We start from the raw sequence: 17,217 nt of genomic DNA on the forward strand, positions 1-17,217 counted from the left end.
ATTATTTTGTGTTTTTTTGTGGCTGAGTAGTATTCCATTGTGTATATGCCCTTTTATCATGAAGTAGTTACCTTCTTTATCTTTCTTTATGGCCTTTGTTTTAAAGTCTATTTTGTCTGATATGAGTATTGCAACTCCTGCTTTCCTGTCTTTTCCATTGGCATGAAATATCTTTTCCCATCCCCTCACTTTCAATTCATATGTCTCTTTTGCCCTAAGGTGAGTCTCTTGTAGGCAACATATTGTGGGTTTTTTTTTTTTAATCCAGTCTGCCACCCTACAGCTTTAGATTGGAGCATTCGGTCCATTGACATTTAAGATAATTTTTTTTTTGTCTTTTGTCTTTTTTGTCTTTTTGTCTGTTGTTGTTGTTGTTGTTGTTGCTATTTCTTGGGCTGCTCCCGCGGCATATGGAGATTTCCAGGCTAGGGGTTGAATCGGAGCTGTAGCCACGGGCCTACGCCAGAGCCACAGCAACGCAGGATCCGAGCCGCGTCTGCAACCTACACCACAGCTCACAGCAACGCCGGATCGTTAACCCACTGAGCAAGGGCAGGGACTGAACCCGCAACCTCATGGTTCCTAGTCGGATTCGTTAACCACTGCGTCACGACGGGAACTCCAGATAATTATTGATAAATATGTATTTATTGCCATTTTAAACCTTGTTTTCCAGTTGATTCTCCTTTGTTCCTTTATCTATTTATTTATTTTGGTCAGATGAGTTCATTTAATTTTACGCTGTGTCCTCTTCTTTCTGGTTTTTGTGAATGTATTGTTTGGTTTGGCTTTATGGTTGCCCTGTTTTTCGAGTATGTTAAGCCCTTCCTATATTTGCTTGCTGTAGCCTAATAGACATATAGACTCTAGCACATTCTTAAAAAAAAAAAATTAAAAGAGTCTAGACTTTCTTACTCTCCTTTCCCTGCATTTTATGATTTTGATGTGCTTTTCCACATCTTCGCCTTTATCCTCTTACCGTTCCATGTGTTTGTCTCCGCTTTCACAAATAGTTTTTTTTTTCTTTTAGATCCATATATTGGCTTATTTAAGAGATTACTTTCTGACTGTGATTTCCTCTGGTCTCTAGCTTCTTCCTTCTTTCCTATTTAGAGGAGACCTTTCAGTATTTCTTTTAGAATGGGTCTGGGATTGCTGTATTCTTTTAGTTTGTGTTTGTTGGAGAAATTCTTAATTTCTCCTTTTATTTTAAGTGATAATCTTGCTGGGTAGAGTATTCTAGGCTGCAGTTTTTTCCCTTTTAGAACTTTGAATATATCTTGCTGCTCTGTTCTGTCCTGTAGTGTTTCTATAGAGAAACCAGCTGATAGCCTTACAGGGGTTCCCTTATAATTAAGTCTTTGTTTTCCTCTTGCTGCCTTTAGAATCCTCTCCTTATGCTTAATTTCTGCCATTTTTATTATAATATGCCTTGGTGTAGGTCTGTTTGGGTTCAGCTTGTATGGGGCCCTCCGTGCTTCCTGTATCTTGATATCTGTTTTCCTTTGATTTGGGAAGCTTTCAGCCATAATTTCTTCAAATATATTTTCAATCTCATTTTATTTTTCTTCTCCTTCTGAAATCCCTATTATGCGTAGTCTGGCCTGCTTTATATTATCCCATATATTGCTTTCATATTTTTTCATTTGCCGTCCTGATGGGGTGATTTCCATTATTCTATCTTCCAAGTCACTTATTCATTCCTCTGCATTAATCATTCTGCACTTCAATGCCTTTAACTCAGCTTGCGTTTCTGCAAATGAATTTTGTAATTTTTCTTGGTTCCTCTTAATGAACCCCTAGTGGTGCTGGGCCATACCTACCCTCTGGAGTCCCAGATGGCTACAGCTGTTTGCACCTGCTCCTGCCGCTGTAGCCCACAGAAGAGATTCTCTGACACCCGAGAGCCTGCATGTGCACAGAGAAAGGTGCCCTCTCGTGGTCGTGCCCCTTCTTCTCTCCCTTCCCCAGTGATAGGACCTTGCTTCTCCTGCGGGCCCAGGCCTCCTCCCACGCTCCCTCAGCTATGGCGCTCCGCACTCTAACCTGTGGGGCACGGTTCCCAGGCCCCCTCAGGCTGTGTCCACACAGCCAGCTGTAGTCCTGTCCCCAGAACTGACCTCTGGAGCACTGGTCTCAGCACCCAGCTCCAGCCCAAGTGTCTCAGCCTGTGGTGTCCTGGGATATGGTCTGTGTGGCTCTCTCTCTGCTTTGCTGCCCTCAGTTCGGCTGCTGCACTTTCCCCAAGGCGTTGAGGCTCCGCCTCCATCCCTGCTGCTCTCTGCATCAGTTAGGTGGCCTCCCAGGGTGCAGATTCTCTTCTGCTGGTCCCGTCCTGATTCCTTCTTTCCCCTCTCTTTTCTCTCTCTTTTTCCTTTTGTTCTACTCCGTTACATGGAGGGTTTCTTGCCCTTTTTGGAAGTCTATGGTCTTCTGCCAGCGTTCAGCAGATGCTCTGTGTGAATTGTTCTACAAGCACTTTTGACGTGTTTCTGGGAAAAGGCAAACGCGGCATCTTGCGCCTCCGCCATCCTCATCCTGCTCATCACCAGCTTCTCTCTCCTGTACTTTCCACCTGCCCCCGGGAACATGGAGTGAGAATTCAAAATGGCACTTATTCTGGAAAAATGGTTACTTGTTTATGCTCTGCGTGTTTTGAAAAAAAGGAAAAAATCCTCAAGGTCCCCACAGTAGGAGATGGGCACCAAACGTGAAGCTAAAAAGTGACAATCCACCTACGATGAAGTTGATGGGAGGAAGAGAGGATTGTGTCGGAAGCTGAAGTAGACGACTCTGGTTGTGAGGAAATTGCACGGCCAACTCAGAGCTGGATTGCTGGCAGCCAAACACGTGCCTGCAGTTACTTAATTCCTGGTCAGCAGACACTAGACAAGCTTCTTTCTCAAAGTTACTTGTCTTGATACTGCGGTTACAAAAATAAATAGTATTTTTGAGACCTTAGATTCTACTTGGCACTCGCTGAGCACTTTGCATGCATTGTCCTAGCTCATCCTCACACGAGAGCGTGTGATCGGCTAGAGTGATAGACCCCTGTGTGAACCCCAGGGCCAGGGAGCCCAGGTTTGGATCTCATCTCTGTTGCCCACAAACTGGGTGGCCTTGGGCCAGTCCCTTCCCTCTGTTTCAGCTTTATGATCATAAAACTGAACTATCAATCATACAGAATAGAGTGATCGGGCACATTCCATGATTTACTGTACACAAAGCATGCAGTGTCTGGCCCCTAGTAAGTCCTTGCCGTTATTATCTTTATTTCCACTTGACAGATAGGGAAAGTCAGTCTGAGAGAGGTTAAGTGGCTGGCCCAAAGTCCCCTGGCCAGATCAAATTGGCACCAGATCTAATTTGACCGCTCTTAACCACTTCACACACTGACTCAGAAACTGCAGCCTGCTGCCAGCAATGCACTTGACTGCAAATAAGGAGCTGGATTAGCCCTGAGCAGTCAGTGTTTGACTGTCTTTGGTGAGAGTTCCTCATCTATAGATTCTCTTCCGGGGAACTTCTCCTGGCTGTTCAGCTAGATGAGGCCCCTGGGATGGTACCTACTTTCAACATGACTTTAAGTAAAGTTTAAATAATGAAGGAGTTATCTTACAAATCATGGTGTCTATTTGCTTATTTATAGATTCCAGTGATTTATATTTATTCCCGGGCACAAATAATTCTGCCAATCAGTGGAATATAGCAGAGACATAGGTCAGGGTCTACCCAGCGGCTACTATATGTAAAGACCACTTCAATACCACGTGCTGCAGGGAGCCGCTTGCTTTGTTGGTTTCCCTGATCTCCCAGGGCACAGGTCTCCTTTGGCCCATAGTGATGCTTGAAATCCGACGTGGATGTAATTCCCCTTTTCACCACCAGGTGTCCCACCCAGCCCTGCTCTCTGACATGCATGGAGGAAAAAATGGCCTTCTTCACCCCTCCAAAGGGGAAAAAGGAATTGTGGGGCGGGGGTGGGGAGGGAGTGGGGGGACTGCTGTGGGGAGGAGGTGGGGGAGGCTATGACAAGTGTACTAGATGCTGTTCCTTGCTGCCAGACAAAGGGAATATTTTGCATTGTTTACTTTGATGCCTGGGTGTCTCTCTCCAGAAAGCCTAGTCCTTCCCTCCATTTCAGCAGGATTTTATTTCCACTCACGCTCTAGTGTCTGGTCAGCCTTTACATTTCTGAGCTTGGGTCAGAGGCTGCTGCCTGCCTGCATTGTCTCCCTTTGGCCAGAAGGCCCCTGACAGCCGCTCAGCCCTCTGTGGATGCTCTTTCTTCCTGGGTCTGATTAAAGAGGTGGCCCATCTGATTCCCCATCATTTCCTTCATCGGGGAGGTCAAAGATGGGGACACAGCATGTGACAGGTGGCACGAACGGGCCCTCTTGTAAGCAGTCACCTAATTCGTCCATGAGCCTTATATTTCCATGACAGAAAGGCTTTCTCCTCCATCTCAAATAAGACTGTCAAGTGCTTCTCTGGGGGAGAGGAGCAAGGGCATTTGGAGGCACTGACTTTGAAGAACTGGGAACATTTAAAATTCCAGCATAGCACTGGAAACTCTCGGTCACTTGTGATGGAGCCTGATGGAGGATAATGTGAGAAAAAGAATGTTATATGTGTGTGTGACTGGGTCGCCTTGCGCTATAGTGAAAAATTGACACAACACTGTAAACCAATTATAATGGAAAAAATAAAAATCATTTTAAAAAATTCCAGCATGGGGAGTTCCTGTCATAGCTCAGTGGTTAATGAACCAGACTAGCATCCATGAGGAGGTGGGTTCGATCCCTGGCCTCACCCAGTGGTTAAGGATCTGACATTGCCATGAGCTATGCTGTAGGTTGCAGATGGGGCTCAGATCCTGCATTACTATGGCTGTGGTGTAGGCTGGTGGCTACAGCTCCGATTTGGCCCCTAGCCTGGGAACCTCCATATGCCACTGCCGGTGCAGCCCTAAAAAAAGACAGGAAAAAAAAAATTCCAGCATAGATATTTCCTTTGTGGCTCAGCAGTAACAAGCCTAACTAGAATCCATGAGGATGAGGGTTTGATCCATGGCCTTGCTTAGTGGGTTAAGGATCTGGCGTTGCCGTGAGCTGTGGTGTAGGTTGCAGATGTGGCTGGGATCCTGCGTTGCTGTGGCTGTGGCTGGCAGCTGCAGTTCCGATTCGACCCCTAGCCTGGGAACTTCCATATGCTGCAGGTGAGGCCCTTAAAAGCAAAAAAAAAAAAAAAAAAAGTCCCGCATAACTCTCTAATCTTTGGCAGGCAGTTGGCTCCTGTCCTGGCGTCAATGCTTCTTCCCTCCTTTCTTTTGGAGGGTCACACACAGGTCATGATCAGGGTCAGGGTCAGGGTCAGGGTGAGAGGGGGCCTGGGAGCCACGTTGTTTTCCCTCTGACACTGTGGCCGCACTGGGGCCTCTCTGCAGCCCCCTGTCCACCTTGGTCGGTCACCCTACAGACCCTGGACATTGACCACAGACCCAGGGAGCCCAAATAGATGCAGTTCTCTAAGTCGTGTGGCCTGGGTGCCAGGTTGTTCTGCGACTGAAGCTTCACCCAGAGATCTGCTGGGATCGTGAACCAGATTTCTTCAGGGAGCCCCAGCTGTGGGATGTGTCAACGTACGCTGTTTCTTTTATAAAGGACCTTGACGACAAAGCCCAGACTCCCGTCCTGGGGGACTGGGTAACTTCTACACACTCTCTCATTATATGCATGGCTTTTAATATTTGGAGAGCCTTTTACCAATATGCATTTTCTCCTGCCTGGGAAACCGGAGCCCGGGTGCGATGTATTATTGATAGGATTGTAATTTACTCCTCTCGCGTTGTATCTACCGTGTATACCATTAACACAAAATATGGAATTACCAGCGCTTGTATATATTTGTTCGGGTTTGGCTCAATGATATTTGCCTTTCGCCTCAATAAAAGATCATGAATAAAGCAAGCAGGGCGATATTATTTGTTGTTGTTGCAAGGGTATTTTGATTAAATCATTTTCTCTGTGTTTTCTGGTGGCGAGCCATGCTTTGCAATGAAGATATGGGACATAAAATAGTGGGGGTTGGATGGGGCAGATGGATGGAGCAGTTCCCACCAGCTCCCGGCACAGGCGGGCTTCCCCGGCAGGCTGCTCCCAGCCCGGCTCAGGCTCCTTCTGAATGAGAAATAAACCATCCTGCCCGTTCAGACCCTGTGTCCCAGCTGTGAAAATGGCTTTGGGGTGGCATCAAGTAGCCCCTTGCGTAGCCACAGCTCTGTGCCCTCGCTGGTGCTTGGCAGGGCTAGTTGTGGTCCCCCTTGAGCCAGGCCTCCTTCACACACAGGCGCGCATGCACATGTGTGCACACACACACACACACACTCCCTCAAAAGATTCCCGGTGGAAGGGCCCGGCCAAGCTGCAGATGGAAATGGTCTGATTTGTGACTTTTCTTTCAGAACCTTGACCGGAAGGCATTTGCGGGCTCATTAGCCCTGAGTGCTCTGACCCGGGCCCCAACCCCATTCACTGCATAATTTTTATGGGTAAACATGCTTCCAAAAACTGCCCAGGGCTTGGCCTCCTTGCCCTTTTGTTGTCTGTGGGCCTCAGCATAAAGGGGTGAGGGCGACAGGGAAGAGGTTTTGAACCTGAGTTTTGAGGCAGGAACGTGTTCTGGGAAATGCTTATTTCTCTTGGCTTCTGCTCTGAGTCTGAGAGCCCTTTATCCCTGAGGGGCAGTGTCGTGTGTGTGTGTGTGTGTGTGTGTGTGTGTGTGTGTGTGTGTGTGTGTGTGTGTGTAGAGGCCCCTCCCCTCAGAGATCACCGGCTGGGGGAGGGGGCTTGGACACCCAGGTGACAGGCCTCCATCTGCAAAGCTAGAGTGTCCTTTAGAGTGGGGTTCCTAAGAAAATCTCGGCCGGACCACCAGCATCTGCTGACTTTTGCTGCCCGGAGCACATGCTGGAGGTGAAAACCGGTTTTTCTGAAGGCTTGTCAGACCTGGCTTTGTTCAGAGGCGCCTTTTTATGCCACAGGCTCCCCGAAGGAGCCCCTGTTTACTGGAGCAACCTCACAGAAAGGCTCAGACATCTCCACAGCAACCCGGTGCGGCTTCCTTCGGGTTGGGGGCCCGCCCTCCTCCTCCCCACAACCTTCTCCTTCCCTAAAGGAGAGAATGTGCAGGGGAAAAAAAAAAGAAACATAACCCAGGATTGTAACGCCGATGAAATCCGTGCTAAATCTATCCAAGCAAATCAAAGACCCTGACAGCTGACAGCTGAGAAGCATTATTTGTCGCCCCCCCCCAGACCACCAGATTTCTATCAAGGTGAGCGTTTTAAGCCTATGTCTTGGGGAGAAGAGACCCCCTAAAGGCAATCACGATTGGTACATGATTAATGCTGGACCTGACGTTTTTATGTGTCAAATGTGTTTAAGTGCATCAACCTTTACGCAATTTACGCCCTTACGGTTGTCGATCTTGGGCCGCGTCTGGCATATCTGCAGGCTGCCTTCACGTCCATCATATTTACACTTATTTTATTACGATATAAATGCTTTTTTAAATCCTCGTCCTTTTTTACCCCATTGTGCAGGTCCTGCGGGTCCTCTGGGGGGGGGGGTGAGGGCAGAGAGTTCCTTGCCGATTGGGAATAGAGTTCCAGCCACCTGCCTGGAGGACCCATGGAGGGAGGGAACCCGAGCCAGTCGTTGAGCTCAGGTCTCCGTTGTAACCCAAAGGGGCGGTGACGTCGAAGGCCCGGGAGTCGGCGGGCGACCGCATGCATCACAGAGCTCTTCTTGTCGCTGCTTCTGCTGCGGTGTCAGCTCCACGCCTCCTGAGCTTCACTCCACTGAAATCTGGTTGGGTATGAGACAGACTCCGGTGGAATGAAGGACAAGAGAAACACGTGGACTGTTCCGAGGTCTTGTGCCGAGTCTGGGCCACGTGGCAACCCTGGCCTCGGTACACCGGGTCGTTGGTTGCCCGGCCGAAAGCCTCCAGGATCGGAGTCACGGTCGCGGGGAATGGGGAAGCTCCGAGTCCTCACACCCTCTGGCGGAGATCACTTCCCTCGGGAGCCGCCCAGAGCCAGCTCGCCGGAACCTCCCTGTGTCTGCGGCACAGACGGGGCCGCGGGGTGGGCTGGCGCTGCCAGGCTGGGACCTCTGCTGTTTCTCACCCTTGAGGGACCATCCCACCCACATCTGCGTGGAAACGTCTCTGCCTTTACCCAGGTGGGCTGCTGGGCGTCCTCCTCCCGTGCTGGGGAGGCAGGTGTTCTGAGATTTCCGCTTTGGGAAAATGCGTCTCCTGCGCCTTCGGACCAGGGCCCTGGAAGGCGGGGTGGAGCAGTTCCTCTCCAGCCCGCACCCTCCAAAGAGCCTGAGCAGCACTTTGCGCGGCCGGCCCGTGTGCGGGTGTGAACTGGGGGGAAGAACACCTGGCCGGAGGCAGGCGTGCTCTTTGGGCCCTGGGTAGGCAGAGGAGGGTAAGCCTCCTTGGTGTTGCTCCTAGGGATCCACCTCGGGTGGCCACTTTCTAGTGGCCCCACATCCTTCCCCAACCTGCAGGGACAAGAAACCACATCATCTGGGGGCTTGGAGGCGGGGCAGGGGGCCATACGGTGGCTCTCAGAGGCTGAACTAAACAGAGGGATGGGAACCCTCGGAGAGCTCTCTGTCCTCCCAAAAGAAATGCCTTCCCCCTGTAGCTGTGAGGTTGCCTCTCCGCCCTTCCCCGCTGTGCTCAGACTTGCCCCGGGCTCCAAGTAAGCACCATAAAAGGCTGTTCTCAGCACCAACTTGCAGAAGGGGTGAGTTAGGGCAGCTCCACCCTGTTGTTTGGAATACTTTCTTCCTGGGCTTGTTCTGACCCGACACAGAGAGGCAGTGGCTTCTAATGGCTTCTGCCTCCGCCCACAAGCCCCAGGCACTGGGCCTCTCCAAAGCTCTTTATCGAGGGCTCAGGGGTTCCAGCTATTGCCGAGGCATGGCCTGGCTTCCCTTGGTCAAGGTGAACGCAGGGTGTGTGGAGCGGGGTGGGGGGGGGCCTGGGCGGAAGGGGGCTGGCCCATCCTCTCCCACTCTCCTTTGTAATTATGGTTCTTCGCCCCACTTGTGAGTCATCTGGAAGATGCAGGCCCCTTGCACCGCCTTTGAACCATTTCACAAAGTCATAGGAAGAAAGGGACCAACCTGTTTGGCGCTGATAAGTGATGCCGGGAGATGATGGGAGGACATAGATCTGGGTCAGAAGGATTCTTTGCTTTCTCTCTGGATTTCAACCCCAACTCGGAGAGCGTAGGGGGCAAGTCCTCTCCCTCCAGACCTATCTTACCCCACTCTTACCCTCCCAATGGGTACAGTCCACCAGATTCTTCAAATCCTCAACGGGCACGTGCAGAGAGCCTCACCCACCTCTGGGGTCCTTAACCTCCAGGGCGGACACTCCAGCGACGACCGTGTCTGTGAAAAATTGTGCAAACAGCAGGGAACGCTGATATTAGAGCCCAGACAGGGCAGCCCTTTCTCATTCACCCGCCCTCCCGCTCTAGCCCTGCGCTTGCTGCAAGACAGAGAGAAGATGCACTAGGGCCTGAATCAGCAGCCTTGACCTACGCTGGACCTCAAGTTCGAGATTCTTCTACTAAGCCTTGGCCAGCTGGATGTCCCAGGGACTTTTAACTTGGCCACTGGCACCCTGGGGTTTGGTCAGAGAAGCAAACCACACGTGTATTTGGCTGTAGAGTCAGTTCACCCAGTGACTCCTCTCCTGTGCCCCCATCTGCCTTCAGGACTGGGTGTTGGACACGAGAACTGAAGAATATCACCAGGTCTTGAAGCTCCTCTTCTAGCTGCACCCTCCAGCCCAGGACTGAAAAGCCAGCCAAACCCCTGTCCCTCTAACTGGGTACGTTTTCCTGAAAGCAAACCAGAACGACCATCATGGTACTTAATTGCTTAGCACCCACCTCACCGCCAGGTCCCATTATCAGTGAGACTTATTGCCTGGGATCACTGGAAGTCTCCAAGAAAACCTAGAACTGACTGGATTTGGTTAAAAATGCGGCAGGTTCACTTCTTTTCACCTTGGAGGAAGCGGCCGCTCCACTTTGAGTGAACGTGGCTTTTCCCACAGATCCCCCTCTTCTCTCTTGTGCTCAGTGACCCTCCTGGTGGAGCCTCTTGGCTTTGGTTTCTCACAGCCCCCCAGATCCAGAGCTTTCAGACTCACCTGGAGGTATCAGGGTCTGTACCGTCAGAGGGCAGGGCCTTCTTTGAGCTTGTTTCGAAAGAATTTTCATGAGAGAATTCAGAACAAAGAGGTGGCTGGAGACTCGTGCATGTGAGAGAGGAAGGAAAGGAAGTCCAAGCCTTGGACTGCTCCTGCCTTCCTAAGATTGGAGGACAGCGAGTAAGAAACGAGAAGCCCTTGCCGTAGAGGGAGTTCAGCTGAGCAGGCCCGTGCAGAACAGAAGTGGGTCCTGCGGGGCCGTGGGGGCTGGTCCCGGACAGCCCCTCTCCCTTAATGGTGAGGAGTACGAAGGCAGAGGAAAGTGGATTGGCAGAGAGGGGAGTTCAGGGAGCCGGAAAGAGAGAGTTTGGAGTGTGGGGGGCTCAGATGAGCTTGCAGCACAGGAGCTGGGAACAGACAATGAAAGGGAGAGGAGCTGGTTTTTCCAAGGCAAGGCTGAGGAAGGACTCGGCCCCTTTCAAGGAGGTGGTACCATAGCCCCACACTTTATTTATGCACCTGGCAGCACAGCTTCAGGTTACCTGTGGAGCCCGCCCAATGGGGAGAGGCCTGGCTGTGGCTCCACCTCTCAGCACCCACACCTGGGGAGGAGTGGGGGGGGGTGGCTGGGAATGGCCGGGCCTTTCTGCATCTAACCTTATTGTTCTGGAAAATGGAGGGGAGGTCTCCATCCTTGGGAGACTCAGGTGATCTGAGGGCTGTCTCTGAAGGCCCAGGCTCCCAGAGACCTGGGGAAGGAAGAAAAGAAAGCTCAGATCTTCCCCTGGCTAGGAGAGGCTGTGTGTGCACGTGTTTTGTGCGTGTGTGTGTGTGTGTGTGTGTGTGTGTGTACTGGATGGCCCCTGGAGCTTTCAGCTATGTCCCTGAGATCCTAGCTCTGAGAGGGGCACTTCAGGATCCAGCAGAGATCTGCCAGCCCATCAAGGGACCCATAGGTCTGACCGAGGAGAGGCCCACCCAGTGGGGTGTCCTGGCATTTAGTGCAGAGCAAGTTTGCCCCGCTCCTTGTCAGGGGGAGCGGCTTGTATAACCTGTGAGGCTTTGTGACCTGCTTCTCTTTCATTCCATGTGGTGGGGAGAAGCCTACCTTGAGTGAGGGGATGTGGGAAGAGACAAAAGGAACTGGAGACGGAGCCAGCAAACTCCTGGGGAAACATAAAGGAGACTGCATTATCAACCACACATTATTTTAATTCCCCCTCCCCCATGCCACACCTGGAGAGCAGGGCAGGTGAAGGCCCTCAGAGGTGGCGTTTCTCCCACTAGCATCCTAGCCTGACTTCCATTTGTTCTCAAGGCAAATCTGATGTGTGCGCCGCTTTCTCCTCCTGGAAAAGGAGGGAATTAGTGAACCCAGGCTATAGGGTCTCCTGGTGCAGCCCTGACCCACAGCCTTTCCTGGAACCCGAATTCTATCTGCTCAGGGGCCCTTTAGACATCAGCCAATCCCAGCCTCTTACCAAACAGATGGGAAAACTGAGGCTCTGGGGGGGAATGTCTGTTTCAAGTTCTTGAAGCCGGTGTAGGGTCGGGATTGAAATCTCCCGCATCGAGCCCTCCATCGTTAGAGGGCTGTTTACCACGGCCGTGGAGTGCCTGCGGCCAACTCCCTGGTTCCGGAGGGCCTTGGCGCGGCTGGAGCATCCCGCACGCTTGCTGGGAGAAGGAAAGGCTCCTCTGGGGACGAGCAAGGGCGCGTGCCCCGTGCGGGCTCTCTTAAGTACACGGGCTCCTCCCCAGACCTCGGGCCACCTGGTTTCCTTGCCAGCTGGACGCAGTTTGCCTCATCGCAGCCTTGGTGCTTCCATGTCCCAGCGAGTCAGGTGGAGAGAGAAGCAGCGGTGAATGAGATGATGTAGGCTTGTGGGTTAGGGACCCTGTTCCCAGTCCATCTCCCCCCATGTTTCATTTGTTCACTCATTCATTCACTCACACACCCTGCCCCTCCCTGCCTCTCTCCTTGACAGCATCTGCTCTGAACCAGGTGAGTGAGGGGCTGGGCTGGCCCTTGAACTCCCAACTCAGATCCACACGGACACAGACGGGCGGAAAAAACAGGCCAATGAGAAAAACGCCATGGATACCTTCCCCCGAAGGAAATTGCAAACTTTCGTCTATGAGATGAAGGTGCCGCAGAGAAGGTGACATCTGAGCAGATGCTGGAAAGAGGAAGGGGCGTGGGGGCTTGGTTAGGACCTGGCTGGAATGAAAGCTCTGACAAGGATCCCTCGGCCTCTGGTTCAGAAGCTCGCCCTGGGCCCGTGTCGGACTAGAGGCCGGTGACTGGCCGCTGAATACACAGCCCCAAAATGTGCGGTGAGGGGAGTGAGGGGGAGCGAGGGGCACCGAGGGCAGAAAATATGCACAATCCTGCGGGTCAGGTTCTTTCCCTCCAGGGGTTATCTTTGACCTCTAAATTTGTTCGGAGAAATGGCACCAAATTATAAGCCAGAGACATGAATGGGACTCACCTGCCCTTTTCTCATGAGCGGTGTTTTCTGTCTTCCCCTCAGCTTGATTCACGAGGTGCCAGGAGGATGCCCTGTGGGCTCTTGGAAGCTGGGTCGAGAGGGGGCTGGGAGACACATCAGGGTGACTTTGTTCTTGTCTCCTGTCCCCTTGCCCCTAGGACCGGGTCTTTGTTCCGAAGTTAGCTTGAGAGGCAAGCGCCCCGCGTGTCTTCTCTGCCCGCACATTTCTAGTCCCGCACCTCTAAGGGGCAGTCCCCAGGCTCTATGGAGGGTTGCCCCGCCTGCCCGCCCAAGAGGGTCTGCGGCTTGTGGGCAGGGGAGAATGCAGGGGGGAGGGCAGGGGGATTGGGCTGGGAGCACAGGGCTCCCATCCTTGCTCAGGAGCTGGCTGTTTTGACGTTTGCTCACTTTCTCCGCCCCGGGGCTGCATGTTTCGGTGGGACTGTGTACCCCTGATCCTGACTCCTCCCTGAACACACCTGAGCCGGGGCTGCTCTGCTGCAGAGGGTCTTTGATCCCCACACGCCTCGCTGGGTCCTGAAAATACATGACCTTTGCCTCCGCCCTGACCTCCTCCAGCCCCGTATCTGCCTGGCTCACTTTTGGTTTTTGTGGAAACAAGCGAAAGATGGTAAAGTCTCCCAAGGGTTCCAGCACCCGATCAGGTCAGATACTGGTTATCAGCTCATCTAATTTGGTGGCGGCGGCGTCTCCACGCCTCACCCTGCGCTTGAGCTCCTCCAGGAAGGACTGTGGAGTCAACTGTAGGTCTTTCCACGGGGGAGAAGCCACTGAAGTTTCAAAGAGCCTTGTTGCACAACATTTGGAGTGGGCTGGCCTCTCGGGTGAAACAGGAAGGAAAGAGTGACACCAAGAGACAGCTTAGTCCTAGGAACCTGCTGGGGACATCAGGGCCTATGCCTGGAGGTGGGGGACGGCCCTTGGGCTGCCTGTGGATTGGAGACTTTGTGACCTGCTTTCCGCTGGTCCCAGGCCTCCAGCTCTGCTCCATGTATGGAGGAGCCAGGAGGACCTCTCCCTGAGAGCTTTCTCAGGGCCCAAAGGCAGGAAGAGTGCATGCTAACTCACTGCCACTTGCCTAGTTCTGTCCTTCGGCCCAGAAAGTAACTGCACTAATGTAGGTGGAGAAAATGTGATTTAGCAACAGCATAAATAGAAAAAAAAAAACAAAAAAAACTTAGAGTTTGTGCTTGGTAAACTATGAGACTCAATGTTGTGATGTGGCTGCCAAAAGAGCAAACTCTGTCTTTGGTTGTATTACTAGAAATATGAGATAGAAAACAGGGGAGGTCATATTCCTACTCTCTGCTGCTCAGATTATACTCAGCTCTGTTACAGGCTTCACATTTTCAGAAAGTTCCATATGAGACTGAAAGTGAGAAAATATTGATCAGAACATGAGTGGACTTGAAAAGAGGTCACTCTGAGAAAGGATTAAGAGCTAGGGGCTGTTTAGTCTGGAGAAGTGACGACGGGGAATGGCGGGAGGGCTAGCACAGCTGTGTGTAAGAACAGGGGGATTTGCCCTGTGAAAGAGGTCTGTCTGCGTGTGTTCTTTGGGGTCTCAAGGGATAGAATCAGGGGCAATTTCTTTTCCTATCACTAGTTCCCCATGGAAACTTCTTAGAAGTGGACCACAGAGAACAGAGGCAGGCGGGAAAGAAACCTGATGGCTCTGGAGTCAGTGTAGCTCCCCTGAGAGAGGCTAAGTCTCATCTCAACTTGGAAGGACTAGCTATTTCTGCATATACCCACCAGGGGTCTAAGAACACCTGTCTGAGCAGCTGGGGCCAAAGTTGGCACATCAGCTTGAGGCCCCTCCCGCCATCATCAGTACACACCCCCCCTCACGTCACTGCATCTTCTTAGTTGACTTGCCTGGTGCACGTGTTGTCCCCCAGGAGTTGAGTTTGGTGCTGGTTTTCTCTAGCCAGCCCTTTGTGCCCTGTTTCCTGACGCCACACCCCATACCGCACCTAGGACCTGTGATCTGTGCGCACCTCTGTCACACATCATCTTTTAGTTATTGACTTCTGGTCTTTCTTCCTAAACCATGAACTATTTATTTATTTACTTATTTTTTATTAAGGCTGCACCCGCGGCATATGGAGGTTCCCAGGCTAGGGGTTGAATCAGAGCTGCAGCCGCTGGCCTTTGCCACACCCATAGCAATGCCAGATCCTAGCTGCATCTGTGACCTACACCACAGCTCATAAGCCGGATCCTTAACCCACTGAGTGAGGCCAGGGATGGAACCTGCATCCTCATGGACACTATGTCAGGTTCTTAACCTGAAGCGCCGCAAAGGGAACTCCTGAGATTTTATGTTTTGTTACCATCTGAATACCGCTTTAGGAAGGCAGAGGGGATGGGGGGAGCATTCTTAACTGAAGAGGCTTTGATGAGCTGAAGCGGTCCATGTTATTAAACACCGGGGGAATCTAAAATCACTGAGCTGGAGACAGCTTGTACGGTCTTCCATCCCTGACTCCTGGCCCTTATCATTTGAAGAACTAGAGGGTCTGGAGAATGCAGAGGGGAGACAAAGTGTCTTTGTTAGTTCATATTGTCGCGCAGGCTTCATTGTGCACCTACTATGTGCCAGACACAGGCGACAAATGGATGTCTGAGATTCAGCCCCTGGACACAAAGACTTTCCAGTGCAGTGAAGGGGCCAGCATGGGGACATGTGCTACAAGAGGGAGGGGCCGGAACACTGCAGCAGCCAAGAGAGAGGAGCCTCCACCCCTGTCTTAGAGATCAGGAAGGCTTCACAAAGGAGGTGCTACCAGATGAGATAAAAAATGCTCGAGGAAGTGCACCAACTGGAGAAGAGAGAATTTGGTGCAGGGACTCTTCCGGGTGGCAGGGCTGAGCAGGGGTGGGCAGCGAGTCTTCTTCCTAAAAGATAAATGAGCCCAAGCTCCACCCTGGGTCACTGGACAGACGCAGGTTTACTACCTGGGGGGTCTGGAGTGAAGGATGGGAAGAAACTGAAAGGGCCCACCCTGCCTAGGAGGTAAAAAAAATATATAAGCCAAGCTTCCTCATCAGCATCAATGCAAGATGGATCTACGTAGGTAATCGAGTTTGGCAATCTCTGCTGGCTCCCTCACCGCGTGTTTTGTATGTTTCATGAGGTGCCAGTTAGAATTTGCTAAATAAAGAGGTAGAGTGGCAGGAGAGGGGCAAGTTTTAATGGGGAGAAAATGACGGGTGAGCGGGTAACGAGAGATGGGTGGACTTGAGGCCATCAGAATGCTTAGCGCAGCACCGGGCAGGGTTGGTGTGCGCATGCGTGTGTGTGCACATGTCTCTGCAGCTAATGACAAGCGCAGGATTAGCTGGGTTTGCCTACGAGTCACAGAAAGGCGATTAGGTGGGCAAAATGGATGAGCTAGAAAAAGCGGGGGAGGCCTGGGTTGTTGCACACTTTTCTTTGAAAGGTTCCGACACTTTCTGCGCTCTTAGAGGGGGAAGTAAGCCAAGCGTGGTTCTCTCATACTTGCAAAATAATTAGAAACCAGACCTTCGGGTGGGGAATCGTTTTGGGGCTTGGAGCACAGGTCTCTGCCCTCGGAGGCTCGCAGGTGCCAGCTCATCCGTCTTGCCCCCGTCCTGGAGAAGCCAGTGCTGGTGCTGAGTTCAGCAGTTCTGAGCAACAGCGCAATAAACCCGCCCAGGAGCCCTGCCGCGGCAGCAGAGTGGGATAATCCTACAATTTAATAAGCAGGAGCATGAAGCAGGACTGAAGCAAATGGTTTGGAGGTGATGAGATTGCGTCCCTTCCTGGGTCGGAGAGACGTGAGCGAGGAGTTTGGAGTTTGTGATACTGGGGTAGGGAACTGGATGGGAGGGGGATAAGGAAGAAGAGAACGCCAGCTGCACTGGTCACTGTGGGATTCACTTTCCAAACGCTGGGAGGACTGATGCCCTAAGTCTATTCAGCATCATTTGAAACTCAGGATGAGGTGGAGCTTGAGAAGGGCTCTCAGGCTTCCTGAACTGGGAAGGAGCTAGGTGTTAGGTTCCCTCTGGGGTGGGGTGAGGGCTCAGACCCCATTCATTGCTAATTGTGCAATTTAGTCAAGTCGGAGTCACTGTTGGCTCGTTTGTAATACGGGCATAATAGTAATGCTTGGACAATGCACGGGAATATTCCTCTAACGCTGTATAGGATTTCGGAGTCATTGTGTTTGTCACAACTGAGATTCCAGAATGTTAAAATGTACAGTTTTATGGACTCAGGAGTTGCTGGGTGTACCTGGTTCTGGGGCCGAGGACCTGGCTGGCATCCCCCACTTTTCCTCAGCCCAACCCAGAGATGTACTGCGGCTGTGAGAGCCAGTTGTTACCATTTCAGGAAATAGTTTCCCATCTGGTTGTTAAATTTGTTTGTTGGTAGCTGGAAATCAGCCACAGGTGGGAGTACGTACACCAGGTTACAAGTCAGGGTCCT

General features: G+C 51.7%; 1 protein-coding gene and 1 long non-coding RNA gene across 10 annotated transcripts in view; one reads left to right on the forward strand and one right to left on the reverse strand.

Moving 5' to 3' along the window:
* LOC125110792 (uncharacterized) overlaps positions 1–17,217 on the forward strand; it is a 147,521-nt gene that overhangs the window by 85,018 nt on the left and 45,286 nt on the right. Inside the window, exon 1 of one of the 5 annotated variants that reach the window (XR_007130718.1) lies at positions 16,364–16,595. The exons of 3 other annotated variants lie outside the window; for them this stretch is intronic. This is a non-coding gene — a long non-coding RNA (uncharacterized LOC125110792). Of the gene's footprint in view, positions 1–16,363; positions 16,596–17,217 lie in introns of those variants that run through there. One more of the 5 variants, XR_007130724.1, reaches the window with a different exon arrangement.
* LOC125110791 (uncharacterized) lies at positions 7,531–11,946 on the reverse strand. 5 transcript variants are annotated; one of them, XR_007130715.1, is made up of 5 exons: positions 11,727–11,946; positions 11,354–11,411; positions 10,903–10,994; positions 9,360–9,476; positions 7,531–7,868 (listed from the first exon to the last, which is right to left on the reverse strand). XR_007130715.1 is itself a non-coding variant. In XM_047752384.1 (5 exons), exons 1-5 carry the CDS (start codon positions 11,826–11,828, stop codon positions 7,854–7,856), a joined length of 315 nt encoding a protein of 104 aa, XP_047608340.1. In that variant the 5' UTR covers positions 11,829–11,946; the 3' UTR covers positions 7,531–7,853. The 5 variants fall into 5 exon arrangements, 1 of the variants encoding a protein (XP_047608340.1); XM_047752384.1 differs by having other exon boundaries at positions 9,429–9,476; XR_007130713.1 differs by lacking the exons at positions 10,903–10,994; positions 11,354–11,411; positions 11,727–11,946 and adding an exon at positions 10,246–10,745 and having other exon boundaries at positions 9,207–9,476.

This window comes from Phacochoerus africanus, chromosome 11 (assembly GCF_016906955.1).
Source record: "Phacochoerus africanus isolate WHEZ1 chromosome 11, ROS_Pafr_v1, whole genome shotgun sequence".
In the NCBI taxonomy this organism is placed as follows: domain Eukaryota; kingdom Metazoa; phylum Chordata; class Mammalia; order Artiodactyla; family Suidae; genus Phacochoerus; species Phacochoerus africanus.

Bases quoted from the DNA above. Each gene is read 5' to 3' on its own strand.
- LOC125110791 (XM_047752384.1), bottom strand. From the start codon at position 11,828: ATGGAGGGCTCGATGCGGGAGATTTCAATCCCGACCCTACACCGGCTT. The intron at 11,412-11,726 runs GTAAGAGGCTGG...ATGTTTCCCCAG, and splicing joins TCAGTTTTCCCATCTGTTTG to GAGTTTGCTGGCTCCGTCTC. The intron at 9,477-10,902 runs GTTAGATGCAGA...AATTTTTCACAG, and splicing joins CCATTTTCCAGAACAATAAG to ACACGGTCGTCGCTGGAGTG.